Raw genomic sequence first — 13888 nt, forward strand, 5'->3', positions numbered from 1 at the left:
AGGGACCACCTCACATTTGAAGTCAGTTTGAGGAGTCTATATGGCTGAAAATACCCAAAAGTGACACCATTCTAAAAACTGCACCCCTCAAGGTACTCAAAACCACATTCAAGAAGTTTATTAACCCTTCAGGTGCTTCACAGCAGCAGAAGCAACATGGAAGGAAAAATGAACATTTAACTTTTTAGTCACAAAAATGATTTTTAGCAACAATTCTTTTATTTTCCCAAGGGTAAAAAGAGAAACTGGACACCAAAAGTTATTGTACAATTTGTCCTGAGTACGCCGATACCCCATATGTTGGGGGAACCACTGTTTGGGCACACGACAGGGCTCGGAAGGGAAGGAGTGCCATTTGACTTTTTCAATGAAAAATTGGCTTCAATCTTTAGCGGACACCAAGTCGTGTTTGGAGAGCCCCTGTGTGCCTAAACATTGGAGCTCCCCCACATGTGACCCCATTTTGGAAACTAGACCCCCCAAGGAACTTACCTAGATGCATAGTGAGCACTTTGAACCCACAGGTGCTTCACAAATTGATCCGTAAAAATGAAAAAGTACTTTTTTTTCACCCCAAAATTTTTTTTAGCCTCAATTTGTTCATTTCCACATGGGCAACAGGATAAAATGGATCCTAAATTTTTTTGGGCAATTTCTCCTGAGTACACTGATACCTTATATGTGGGGGTAAACCACTGTTTGGGCACACGGCAGGGCTCGGAAGGGAAGGAGCGCCATTTGACTTTTTTAATGAAAAATTTGCTCCAATTGTTAGCGGACACCATGTCGCATTTGGAGAGCCCCTGTGTGCCTAAACACTGGAGCTCCCCCACAAGTGACCCCATTTTGGAAACTATACCTCCCAAGGAACTTATCTCGATGTGCAGTGACCACTTTAAACCCCCAAGTGCTTCACAGAAGTTTATAACGCAGAGCTGTGAAAATAAAAAAAATAATTTTTCTTTCCTAAAAAAGTATTTTTTAGCCCACAATTTTTTATTTTCACAAGAGTAATAGGAGAAATTGGACCCCAAAAGTTGTTGTCCAGTTTGTCCTGAGTACGCTGATACCCCATATGTGGGGGGAACCACTGTTTGGGCACACGTTGGGGCTCGGAAGGGAAGTAGTGATGTTTTGGAATGCAGACTTTGATGGAATGGTCTGCGGGCATCATGTTACGTTTGCAGAGCCCCTGATGTGCCTAAACAGTAGAAACCCCCACAAGTGACCCCATTTTGGAAACTAGACCCCCCAAGGAACTTTTCTAGATATGTGGTGAGCACTTTGAACCCCAAAATGCTTCACAGAAGTTTACAATGCAGAGCCGTGAAAATGAAAAATCATCACAGCGTTTCCATGTGGTATTTTCCACACCATGGGCACAGCGGATTTGGTTTCCATAGGTTTACATGGTACTGTAAACCTGATGGAAAACTGCTATGAATCTGCAGCGGCCAATCCGCAGCCAAATCCGCAGCCAAATCTGCACCGTGTGCACAGCCTAATTCTAACCCTAACCCTAGTTCTAACCCTAATTCTATCCTTTGCCCTAACCCTAGCCCTAACCCTAACCCTAACCCTAGTGGAAAAAAAAATAAAAAAACATTTTCTTTACTTTATTATTGTCCCTACCTATAGGGGTGATAAAGGGGGTTAATTTACTATTTTTTTTATTTTGATCACTGTGATAGGTTTTATCACAGTGATCAAAATGTACCTGGAACAAATCTGCTGACAGGCAGATTCGGTGGGCGCACTGCGCATGCGCCCGCCATTTTGGAAGATGGCGGCGCCCATGGAGAAGATGGTGGGACACTGGGAGGCTCGGTAAGTATGAGGGGGTGGGATCGGAGCACGGGGGGTGGATCGGAGCACGGGGTAGTGGATCAGAGCATGGGGGGAGCAGACAGGAGGATGGAGGGGCATACGGGACATATTGGAGGACTGGGGAGGTAATCAGTGGCGCTGGGGGGGCAGATCAGGGTTTCCAGCCATGGTCGATGACATTGCAGCATCGGTTATGGCTGGATTGTAATATTTCACCACTTTTCATAGGGGAAATATTACAAATTGCTCTGATTGGCTGTTTCACTTTCAACAGCCAATCAAAGTGATCGTAGCCACGGGGGGGTGAAGTCACCCCCCGGGCTGAAGTACCACTCCCCCTGTCCCTGTAGGCGGGTGAAATTGGAGTTAACCCTTTCACCCAACCTGCAGGGACGCGATCATTCTGTGACACAGCATATGCGTCACAGGTTGGATTGGCACCGACTTTCATGACGCATACGCTGTGTCACAGGTCAGGAAGGGGTTAAACAGGCACACTCCAAACTCCACTATGGTGAAGACCAAAGAGCTGTCAAAGGACACCAGAAATAAAATCGTGGCCCTGCACCAAGCTGGAAAGACTGAATCTGCAATAGGCAAGCAGCTTGGTGTGATTAAATCAACTGTGGGAGCAATAATAAGAAAATGGAAGACATATAAGACTACTGATAATCTCCCTCGATCTGGGTTTCTATGCAAGATCTCACCCCCTGGGGTCAAAATGATCACAAGAATGGTGTGCAAAAATGAATGACCTGCATAGAGCTGGGACTACAGTAAGAAAAGCTACCATCAGTAACACACTACGCCACCAGGGACTCAGATCCTGCAGTGCCAGACTTGTCCCCCTGCTTAAGCCAATACATGTACGGGCCCGTCTGAAGTTTGCTAGAAAATATTTGGATTATCCAGAAGAGTATTGGGAGAATGTCATATGGTCTGATGAAACCAAAGTAGAACTGTTTGGTAGAAACAAAACTCGTGTTTGGAGACAGAATGCTGATTTGAATCCAAAGAATACCATACCTACTTTGAGGCATGGGGGTGGCAACATCATGCTTTGGGGCTGTTTCTGTGAAAAGGGACCAGGACTACTGATCTGTGTACATGAAAGAAGGAATGGGGCCATGTGTCATGAGATTTTAAGTGCAAACCTCCTTCCAATGCAAGGGCATTGAAGGTGAAACGTGGATGAGTCTTTCAGCATGATAATGATCCCAAGCACACCACAAGGGCAATGAAGGAGTGGCTTCATAAGAAGCATATGAAGGTCCTGCAGTGGCCTAGCCAGTCTCCAGATCTCAACCCCATAGAAATCCTTTGGAGGGAGTGGAAAGTCCATGTTTCCCAGTGACAGGCCCAAAGCATCACTGCTCTAGAGGAGATCTGCATGGAGGAATGGGCCAACATACCACTAACAGTGTGTGCCATCCTTGTGAAGACTTACAGAAAACTTTTGTCCTCTGTCATTGCCAACAAATATATAACAAAATAGTGAGATGACCTTTTGTTAATGACCAAATACTTACTTTCCACTATAATTTGCAAAATAAATCTTGCCAAATCAGACAACTTGTTTTTCTGGATTTGTTTTCTCATTTTGACTCTCATAGTTGTTGTCTACCTATGATGTCAACAGGCCTCTCTCATCTTTCTAATTGGGAGAACTTGCACAATTGGTGGCTGACTAAATACATTCTTTCCCCACTGTATAACAGAGGAATGTATCAGGGGGTGGAGGTAGGGGAATAAACCAAAATAGAGAAGGAGAGGGAATTACTACAATTGCAAACCAAAAAGCAGTCACAGATAACTCCTCCAACTTTAATTCTCATATGAACACCTCTTCCTCCTGAAGCCATGCAGCAAATGCTTGCTCTGGCAAGGATTAGCAACAGAGCTCAGATTATAAAGGGGAATGGAGTGGCTAACTGAGCTCAGCTGTGGGCTCAGATATTTCCAACATGGCCAGTGGACCCCTATTCTGCCAGAAGGCATAAACACCATTATAATGAAGGAAAAATGCTTCTTCTCAGCACCATGGTAGAAGCAATCAGACGCTGCCATTTTCTGGTTCTTCACCATCTTGGTCAACTTCTGCCATCTCATCATATTTACACCTACAGATTGCCCTTGCTGATGTGACAGTTTCATGAAAATGGCCCAGTTTGTGGACATTCCCCCCACCCGAGTTGCACCTGGTGTGTGTGGGCCTGTCCTATAATCCTTGTGGGTGAAAAGAGCCGGTACCTCTGCCAGCCTGCATTATCTGAGGCAAGCCTTTCACAATGGCCCTCTGGCATACATGCTCTGAAAATGGCAAGTATTTCAAGGTGGACAAAATGTGTTTCACGCGAGGTTCTTTGAAAAGGCATCTCAACGTGAACTGTGCCATGTGTGGCAGACTATAAAGAGTCAAACATTCAGTGTCCCCACCAGGAAGAGCACTAACCATCCTCTCCTCCTCATGATGCATCGCCTCCTCCTCCTCTTCAGGCCATCCATGCTGGACAGGTATGAAGCTGAGACTGGTAGTCCCCTCCGTAGTGCAGACCAAAAACTCCTGTTCCTCCTCCTCCTCCTGTTTCTCATCATCACTCAATGTAGCCTGAGAATATTGTGTGAGGCTGGGCTTTGTGGTATCAGCCACTGCAAAATCTTGCTCCATAGCCACCTGCTCGGCATTCAAAGCTTCCTATTTGAAATTCTGCAGTGAACATTTTAATAGACAGAGCAGCGGGATGGTTACACTGATAATAGTGTCATCAGCTCTCAACGTCTTGGTGCAGTACTCAAAGTTTTTAAGAATCTCACATAAGTCAGCAATCCAAACCCACTCGGTAGTTGTTATGTGTGGGGGCTGAGTGTTACTCTGACAGGCATTGAGAAGCTGGAATTCAGACACTGCCCTCTGCTGCTCACTAAGCCTTGCCAACATATGAAAAGTCGAATTCCAACAAGTGTGCTGGTCACAAATCAGTCTGTGATGAGGCAAATTAAAGTGCTGTTGCAGCAAAGCTAGAGCGGCTAAAGCCTGAGATGACTTTCGGAAATGTGCGCTGACACAGCATACCTTGGCCAGTAGGTCCAGTAAGTCAGGGTATGTTTTTAAAAACCGATGTACAACAAAGTTGAGCACGCGGGCCATGCATGTACCAGCTTGCCTAGCTTTAAAGCCGCCAAGAAGTTACACCCATTATTGCACACAAGCAGACCTGATTGGAGGTTCAGTGGGAAGAGCCACTGATCAGTCTGGTTTTTTATCCCTTTCAACAGCTCGGCTGTGTTGTGAGCTTTATCACCTAAACAAATGAGCTTTAGTAGAGCATGATTCTGCTTCGCCAAGGCAGTTCTGCAGACTTGCCAGCTGAACAGTAGTGGAGAGGCTAGTTCCACTGAGGATGAGTAGAGGAGAAGGAGAGACAGGAACTGGAATACGAGGAGACTGAAACCCTGATGGAAGTTGGGCCCGCTATTTTTGGTATGGGTAAGATGTGTGATGTCCCACCCTCTGACTCTGTCACAGACTCCACCAGGTTCACCCAGAGTGCCGTCTGGGAAATGTAGCATCCCTGTCCACAAGAACTTATCCACGTGTCTGTGGTTAGGTGGACTTTCACTCACTGTGACTGCATTGGTCAGAGCACAGCTGATTTTGTATAACATGTGCTTATGTAATGCGGGGACGGCACAACAGGAAAAATAGTGGCAGCTTGGAATCGAGTGCCATGGGGCTGCCACCGCTAATAGATATCAGAAAGACCCAGTTCCCACAAGCTGAAAATGCAACATTTCCAGGGCCAGCAATCTGCCAGTGTGGGTGTTTAGCATTTGGGCATGTGGATGGGTGGATATTTCTGCTTCCTGTAAAATGTCTACCCACAGGTATGCTGCTATCCTACTCAGCTTTCTCTGGTATGTCTTTCCATATGAAGTGCATATAATTCTCACCTGGTATGCTGCTATCCTACTCAGCTTTCTCTGCTATGTCTTTCCATATGAAGTGCATATAATTCTCACCTGGTATGCTGCTATCCTACTCAGCTTTCTCTGCTATGTCTTTCCATATGAAGTGCATATAATTCTCACCTGGTATGCTGCTATCCTACTCAGCTTTCTCTGCTATGTCTTTCCATATGAAGTGCATATAATTCTCACCTGGTATGCTGCTATCCTACTCAGCTTTCTCTGCTATGTCTTTCCATATGAAGTGCATATAATTCCCACCTTGCATGCTTTGCTTACCCATTTTTTTCTATTCCTACGTACTTCACTATTCTCGTGTCTTCCTTGCATACCTGAGTGGCCAAGCTACCCCACCCCCTCTTTATGACCTGGCTTAACTGTGAACATGTGCTCTGGACACACACGCCCACATCCTCTCTCAGCTGTGAGCCCTTAGGTGCACATAAATTGAAAGCCATGAGTCTGACCAGACGTGTCTGACCATCTTAGAAACTGCATCTTTTAAACTGCAGATTTTTAACTGCTATGAATTAGACTAGAATTGGACAGGAATTGACTGGAAGGTAAAGAAATAGAAAACTACTATAATGTTCCGGTTTGTTTTAACATTCACCCCCATACTACTCTCTTTCTTCCTATCTCCTGCAATCCCTCCACCCGGTAAGGAAATATTTATTTCTTCCTCCATCCTCCCCAGCCACCTCACCTCCTCCACAGAACTGTTCCTCCACATACAATCCTTTCTCTCCAGGCACACACGGCCACATCATGACCTATCCAGCTCACACCTTCTAACGCTCTGTCTGCTGCTCCTCATTGCTGGTGACATATCCCCAAATCCTGGCCCTCCTCATCACATACCCACACTCATTTCTAATCCCCTGCCACGATCCTCTACACGTCTTCGCAACAACAGTAACCTCATACCCATTCATCCAGCCCCCACTCCCCCAATTTCCCTACCTGGAGCACTATGGAACGCACGCTCTGTCTGCAATAAACTGTCATTTATCCATGACCTCTTTATCAATAACAAACTCTCCTTCCTCGGCATCACTGAAACCTGGCTCACCCCCTCTGACTCAGCCTCTCCAGCCGCGCTCTCCTATGGTGGATTCCACCTCTCCCACACCCCTCGCCCCAACAGCAAGCACGGCGGAGGAGTTGGTTTTCTCCTGTCAGATAACTGCTCCTTCGCCCCAATCCCACTGCCACCCTCTGTTACCCTCCCTTCCTTTGAGGTGCACTCCGTGCGCATTTACTCCCCCTCCAACCTCCAACTGGCTGTCATCTACCGTCCCCCAGGGCCAGCCACCACCTTCTTTGACCACTTCACCACCTGGCTACTCCATTTCCTCGCCGCTGACATCCCCACTATCATCATGGGCAACTTCAACATCCCCATTGACACTTCCCTCTCTGCTGCCACTAAACTTCTATCTCTCACTTCCTCCTTTGGCCTTGCTCAATGGTCTTCTACAGCCACTCACAAAGATGGTCACACACTGGATCTCATCTTCACCCGCCTCTGCTCCCTATCTAACCTCTCTAACTCACCTCTTCCTCTTTCTGACCACAGCCTGCTCACATTCTCTTCCCTCTCCACTCCCTGTCTACAATCCCCACCCCACAAACTTGCACACCCTCGCAGAAATCTTAAACACCTTGATCTACACTCACTTTCTGAATCCCTCCTCCCTCTCACAGACATAAGCTCCCTACACAATGCGGATGACGCCGCCACTCTATACAACACCACAATAGCTGTAGCCTTGGAATCGGTTGCCCCTCTCACACATACCAAAGCTCACAAAATCAACAGACAGCCTTGGCACACCCACCTGACCAAAGAACTGAGGCGAGCTTCCAGGGCTGCAGAGCGGAGATGGAAAAGATCCCACTCCAATGAGCACTTCATCGCATTCAAACAGTCCCTCACTACCTTCAAGACCACACTCGCCACAGCAAAACAAACCTACTTCTCATCTCTTATTTCCTCCCTGTCCCACAACCCCAAACAGTTATTCAACACCTTCAATTCTCTCCTCCGCCCCCCAGCGCCTCCTCCCTCCCCACTCATCTCTGCTGAAGACTTTGCCTCATTTTTCAAGCAGAAGATTGAGAACATCAGAGACAGTTTCAGTCGACAACCCCCAGAACCCTTCCTCCCGACTTCCCTGCCCTCCACCCCTAAAACCAACTTCTCCACCATTACAGAAGACAGACTCTCCACTCTACTCTCAAGATCGCATCTCACCACCTGCGCACTTGATCCGATCCCATCCCACTTCATCCCAAACCTCACCACAATCTTCATCCCAACCCTAACCCATCTCTTCAACCTATCACTAACAACTGGTGTTTTCCCCTCAAGCTTTAAACATGCCTCAATCACACCTATCCTCAAAAAGCCCTCTCTTGACCCATCCTCTGTATCTAGCTATCGCCCCATATCACTTCTCCCCTATGCCTCAAAACTACTGGAACAACACGTCCATCTTGAACTGTCCTCCCATCTATCTTCCTTGTTGTGAATTTGGTTTTTGGGCTCCCCCGGTGGTCACTGGTGGCACTGGACTTGTGTGCTTCACTTTCTCTGTTCACCTGTTTCCATCAGGATATGGGTGTATCCTATTTAGCCTTGCTGCTCAGTTATTCTAGTGCCGGCCATCAATGTAACCAGAGCCTTTCTGTTGCATGTTCCTGCTTCTAGACTACTATCAGCTAAGTTGGACTCTTAGTCCTAAGTTTGTTTTGCATTTTTGTTCCAGTTCACAGTTATGTTATTTTTCTGTAGCTGGAAGTTCTTGTGGGCCGAAATTGCCACTCCGGTGTCATGAGTTGACACATGAGTCTTAAAGTAATTTCGGGATGGTATTTTAATAGGGTTTTCAGCTGACCGTGAAGTTCCCTATTGTATCTTCTTGCTATCTAGTAAGCGGACCTCGCTTTGCTGAACCTACCTTCATACTGCGTATGTCTTTTCCTCTGAACTCACCGTCAATATATGTGGGGGGCTTCTGTCTCCTTTTTGGGGGAATTTCCCTAGAGGTAAGCCAGGTCTGTCTTTTCCTCTATTAGGGTTAGTTAGTCCTCCGGCTGGCGCTAGGCGTCTAGGGATAAAACGTAGGTACGCCACCCGGCCACTGTTAGTTGTGTGGTAGGTTTAGCTCACGGTCAGCTCGAGATTCCATCACCCAAGAGCTAGTCTGTTGTTTAAGTTCTCTGACGTTCCCTTGCCATTGGGAACCATGACACTTCCTGCTCCCTCTTCGACCGCTTTCAATCTGGCTTCCGGTCACACCACTCCACTGAAACTGCCCTAACTAAGGTCACCAATGACCTATTAACCGCCAAGAGCAAGCGGCACTACTCTATCCTCCTCCTCCTGGACCTGTCCTCTGCCTTTGACACAGTGGACCATTCCCTGTTGCTCCAGACCCTCTAATCCCTTGGCATCACAGACTTGGCCCTATCCTGGATCTCATCATACCTAACAGACCGGACATTCAGCGTCTCCCACTCACACACCACCTCCTCACCTCGCCCCCTATCTGTCGGAGTCCCGCAAGGTTCAGTTCTAGGGCCCCTGCTCTTCTCCATTTACACCTTTGGCCTGGGACAGCTCATAGAATCTCACGGCTTTCAGTATCACCTCTATGCTGATGACACACAGATCTACATCTCTGGACCAGATATCACCACCCTTCTAGCCAGAATCCCTCAATGTCTATCCGCTATTTCATCATTCTTCTCCGCTAGATTTCTAAAACTTAACATGGACAAAACAGAATTCATCATCTTTCCCCATCTCACGCGACCTCCCCAACGAACCTATCCATTACAGTAAACGGCTGCCCACTCTCCCCAGTCCCACAAGCCCGCTGTCTTGGGGTAATCCTTGACACTGATCTCTCCTTCAAACCACATATCCAAACCCTTTCCACTTCCTGCCGCCTCCAACTCAAAAATATTTCACGGATCCGTACATTCCTAAACCAAGAATCTGCAAAAACCCTAGTCCATGCCCTCATCATCTCCCGCCTCGACTACTGTAACCTCCTGCTCTGTGGCCTCCCCTCTAACACTCTCGCACCCCTCCAATCTATTCTAAACTCTGCTGCCCGACTAATCCACCTGTCCCCCCGCTATTCCCCGGCCTCTCCCCTCTGTCAATACCTTCACTGGCTCCCCATTACCCAGAGACTCCAGTACAAAAGCCTAACCATGACATACAAAGCCATCCACACCCTGTCTCCTCCATACATCTGTGACCTCGTCTCCCGGTACTTTCCTGCACGCAACCTCCGATCCTAACAAGACCTCCTTCTCTACTCCCCTCTTATCTCCTCTTCACACAATCGCATACAAGATTTCTCTCGTGCATCCCCCCTACTCTGGAACTCTCTACCACAACATATCAGACTCTCGCCTACCATCAAAACCTTCAAAAAGAACCTGAAGACCCACCTCTTCCGACAAGCCTACAACCTGCAGTAACCACCAATCGACCAAACTGCTGCACGACCAGCTCTATCCTCACCTACTGTATCCTCACCCATCCCTTGTAGATTGTGAGCCCTCGCGGGCAGGGTCCTCTCTCCTCCTGTTCCAGTTGTGACTTGTATCGGTCAAGATTATTGTACTTGTTTTTATTATGTATACCCCTCCTCACATGTAAAGCGCCATGGAATAAATGGCGCTATAATAATAAATAATAATAATAATAATGTCTGGGGCAGGGACTGCTGTACGCTGCACTGAGACAACGAACTGCACATGGCATGTTTTGTCTGTGCATCTGCAGATTGTGGGCAGGAGACATCAGCACCTGCTTCCTGGACAGCAGATTGAGAAGGCCATAACACAGGGGAAGAGACAGTGGTTTCACCCTCAGGCTATGTGCACACGTCAGGATTTCTGGCAGAAATTTTCCTGACAAAAACCGGACATTTCTGCCAGAAATCCGCATGCGTTTTTACCGCGATTTTACCGCGTTTTTATGCGTTTTTTGTGCGTTTTCCCCCAATGCATAGAATAGCAGGAAAAACGCGAAAAAAACGCAAAATTAATGAACATGCTGCTTTTTTTACCGCGATGCGTTTTTTTCGCGGAAAAAAACGCACCATGTGCACAAAACATGCAGAATGCATTCTAAATGATAGGATGCATAATGTATGCGTTTTTAATGAGTTTTTATAGCGTTTTTATCGCGAAAAAACGCGAAAAAAACGCAAAAAAATCTGAACGTGTGCACATACCCTCAGACACAGATTTTGTATCTGGCATTCCACCCACCTACTGGGGTGTTTGTTTGCCATGTGCTTTTGCATGCTTGTGGTTCTGAGGTTGGCAGTGTTCTTGCCACTTCTTAGCTTGGTTTGGCAATTGCTGCAAATTACAGTTCAGAAAAACAGCCATACAGAGGAACAACTACGCTACCTCCACCTAACAAACAACTAATCTTCACCTTCGATAGCTCTTAAAAGATCTTTTTGGGATTACAAACTGCTGCTTTCACTCTCCCTATGCAGCACCATGTTCTCACCATGCTGTTTCCGGCTGCAATGTGCGCTAGATAGCACCAGCAGGCATTAAATATCCCCTCTGATGCTGTAAGTTCAGCCAATCACAGTAATGCCCCACCGAAGATGGCACCAGCATAACTATGATTGACAAGCAAGACCAGTATGTTCATTGGCTGCAAATAAAGTGTCAAACATGCTGGGCAGGTCACTCAAATATACTGAGGCGAATAGCAAATTACTCACCAAGTAACAAATAGCCTGAATTCCGTACTATCCATGCGAGTAACGAATGGTGCCAAATGTATTTGCTCATCACTATTAAACATGTTTAAAGGGATCGTGTCATGTCAAAAAATGCTATTAAACTGCGTGGTTAATCTGCAGGTAAATAGCGTACTGAAGCCGGGCGGCTGCCAAAATGGAAGCCCACGTGCCAGAAGGAAATGAACTGTAATCCTCTAGGCATCCTTGGGCTTTCAATCAGCATGCGTGCCTTCAGTCACAACTCAATACATAGTGAGTGACATCATGTAGCCAAGCCCCTGTCACTGACTGACAGCTGGATCACTAGTGCATCAGTACAAAGCTGAGTGTCAGTCAGTGCCGGGGCCGTGGCTACAGCCACTTCTCACTGTGTACTGAGCGGTGACTGAAGCCATGCCGACCGCACCCCTATGACTAACAGCCAGAGGCTGCCTGGAGGAAAAAAGTTCATTTGCAGACTTATTTACAATGAAGGTTGACATTCTAAGCATAAAGCGATCATAAATCTTTAAAATTCTCTTAGGTATTCATTCAAAAAAGCAATTACAAAAGCCATTATGTTTTGAACTTCAAGTTGTATTAATTCTTTATTCGTTCTCTATATTTTTCTATGTCAAACAGAAAAAAGAGCAAGAATCTCTTGGAAGAAAACCTATCAACACCTATGGAGGAGGAAGAATAACCTATACACCTAATATTTCAAAAGACCTTACTTCATCTGTCATCTCAAATCCAACTTCTTTGCATATGAAAGTTGAGGATAAGTGCCCAGAAAACAAAAAGACTTACAATAGTGTCAGTAAGATTGACAAAATGTCTCGAATAGTTTTTCCCGTCATGTTTGGAACTTTCAATCTAGTGTACTGGGCAACATATTTGAACAGGGAACCTGTCGTTAAGGGGGCAGCTTCGTCTAAATCATCCCAAGTATTGCCAATACACATCTGAGCCATATCTTTGCACCTGACAATACCAATGAAAGAAATACAGTATATCCAGGACATTGTTTTGTGGAATACTTAACGTCTTTTTCGTTTGCTTGTTTGGCATGAATAGTTACTGGCTCATGTTCATCTGAATGTCTTACCTCATTTTTTTATTTTTTCAAAGAAAGAAAAAACTATAACACCAAAAACCTGTCCTATTTATGTTGCTTAAACTGAAATCATGTAATAATATTTTATGTAAATGTTGTATCTAATTTCCAGACAACAATCTTAAAGGGATTATCTGAGATCGGGCACATTTTGCTAAGTATGGGAAATAGGATAAAATAATATAAGATTTAGACCAGTTGTGGATCTGGAAAGGCAGGCGGAATTAACAATTGAGTACTTTTATTATTATATCCCAGGTCTTCCCCTTGGTGACCATTGTTGGAAAACCCCATTAAGATGCCATAAACTCCTTTTTAATGTGACACTGATTAAAACTGAGTAAACTTAAGGGAGAAATATAGTAAGGAATTTCTGTGAACTTTTAGGTCTTAAGCCATATTTAGTATTCTTAATAGTTATTCAAAAAGAGTATATATCTAGTTTTATTAGGACAAACATGGGTCTGTCTTGCCACAATTAAATAAATGTTTCTCCTAAAGACCAGTATTTCCATAAATTTGTATAGTCTATTTTTTCTCTCAGACATGTTATACTCCTAAATGTTAACTCCATTTGACAATGTTTTTAAGGTACGTGCCAAATTTTTCTACAGATTTTGGTGATGGGAGAGCTAAACAATAGATTTTGACTAACTAATGTACATCATGTAAACATGACCGGGAAAAGCTCCATTGATGTGTGTGTGTGTGTGTGTGTGTGGGGGGGGGGGGGGGGTACACTTCAACTGTCAGAGACAAAATCTTTAAAAAAAAATCCAGAAAATCACATTGTATGATTCTTGCCTAATCAATTTGCATTTTATTGCACAAGATAAGTAATTTATGCAATACAAAAACAGAACTTAATATTTGGTACAGAAACCATTGTTTGAAATTACAGAGGTCACACATTTCCTGTAGTTCTTGACCAAATTTGCACTTTGCAGCAAGGATTTTGGTCCACTCCTCCATACAGATCTTCTCCAGATCTTTCAGGTTTTGGGTCTGTCATTGGGCAACATTGAGTTTCAGCTCCCTCCAAAGATTATGTATTGGATTCAGGTCTGCAGACTGGCTAGGCCACTCCAGGACCTTGAAATGCTTCTTACGGAGGTACTCCTTAGTTGCCCTGGCATTCAATGCTCTTACTGAGGGAAGGAGGTGTTTGGCCAAAATCTGGTGATACATGACCCCATCCATACTCCCT

General features: G+C 45.4%; 1 protein-coding gene across 1 annotated transcript in view; it reads left to right on the plus strand.

The window, feature by feature from the left end:
* Positions 1-13447, plus strand: part of GABRA5 (gamma-aminobutyric acid type A receptor subunit alpha5) — a 413237-nt gene extending 399790 nt beyond the window's left edge. The window contains exon 10 of the mRNA XM_077296876.1: positions 12207-13447. Coding sequence (XP_077152991.1) covers positions 12207-12533 — 327 coding nt within the window. The 3' untranslated portion in view covers positions 12534-13447. The remainder of the gene's footprint in view (positions 1-12206) is intronic.
* The last annotated feature ends 441 nt before the right edge of the window (positions 13448-13888 follow it).

Source organism: Ranitomeya variabilis, chromosome 3 (assembly GCF_051348905.1).
Source record: "Ranitomeya variabilis isolate aRanVar5 chromosome 3, aRanVar5.hap1, whole genome shotgun sequence".
In the NCBI taxonomy this organism is placed as follows: domain Eukaryota; kingdom Metazoa; phylum Chordata; class Amphibia; order Anura; family Dendrobatidae; genus Ranitomeya; species Ranitomeya variabilis.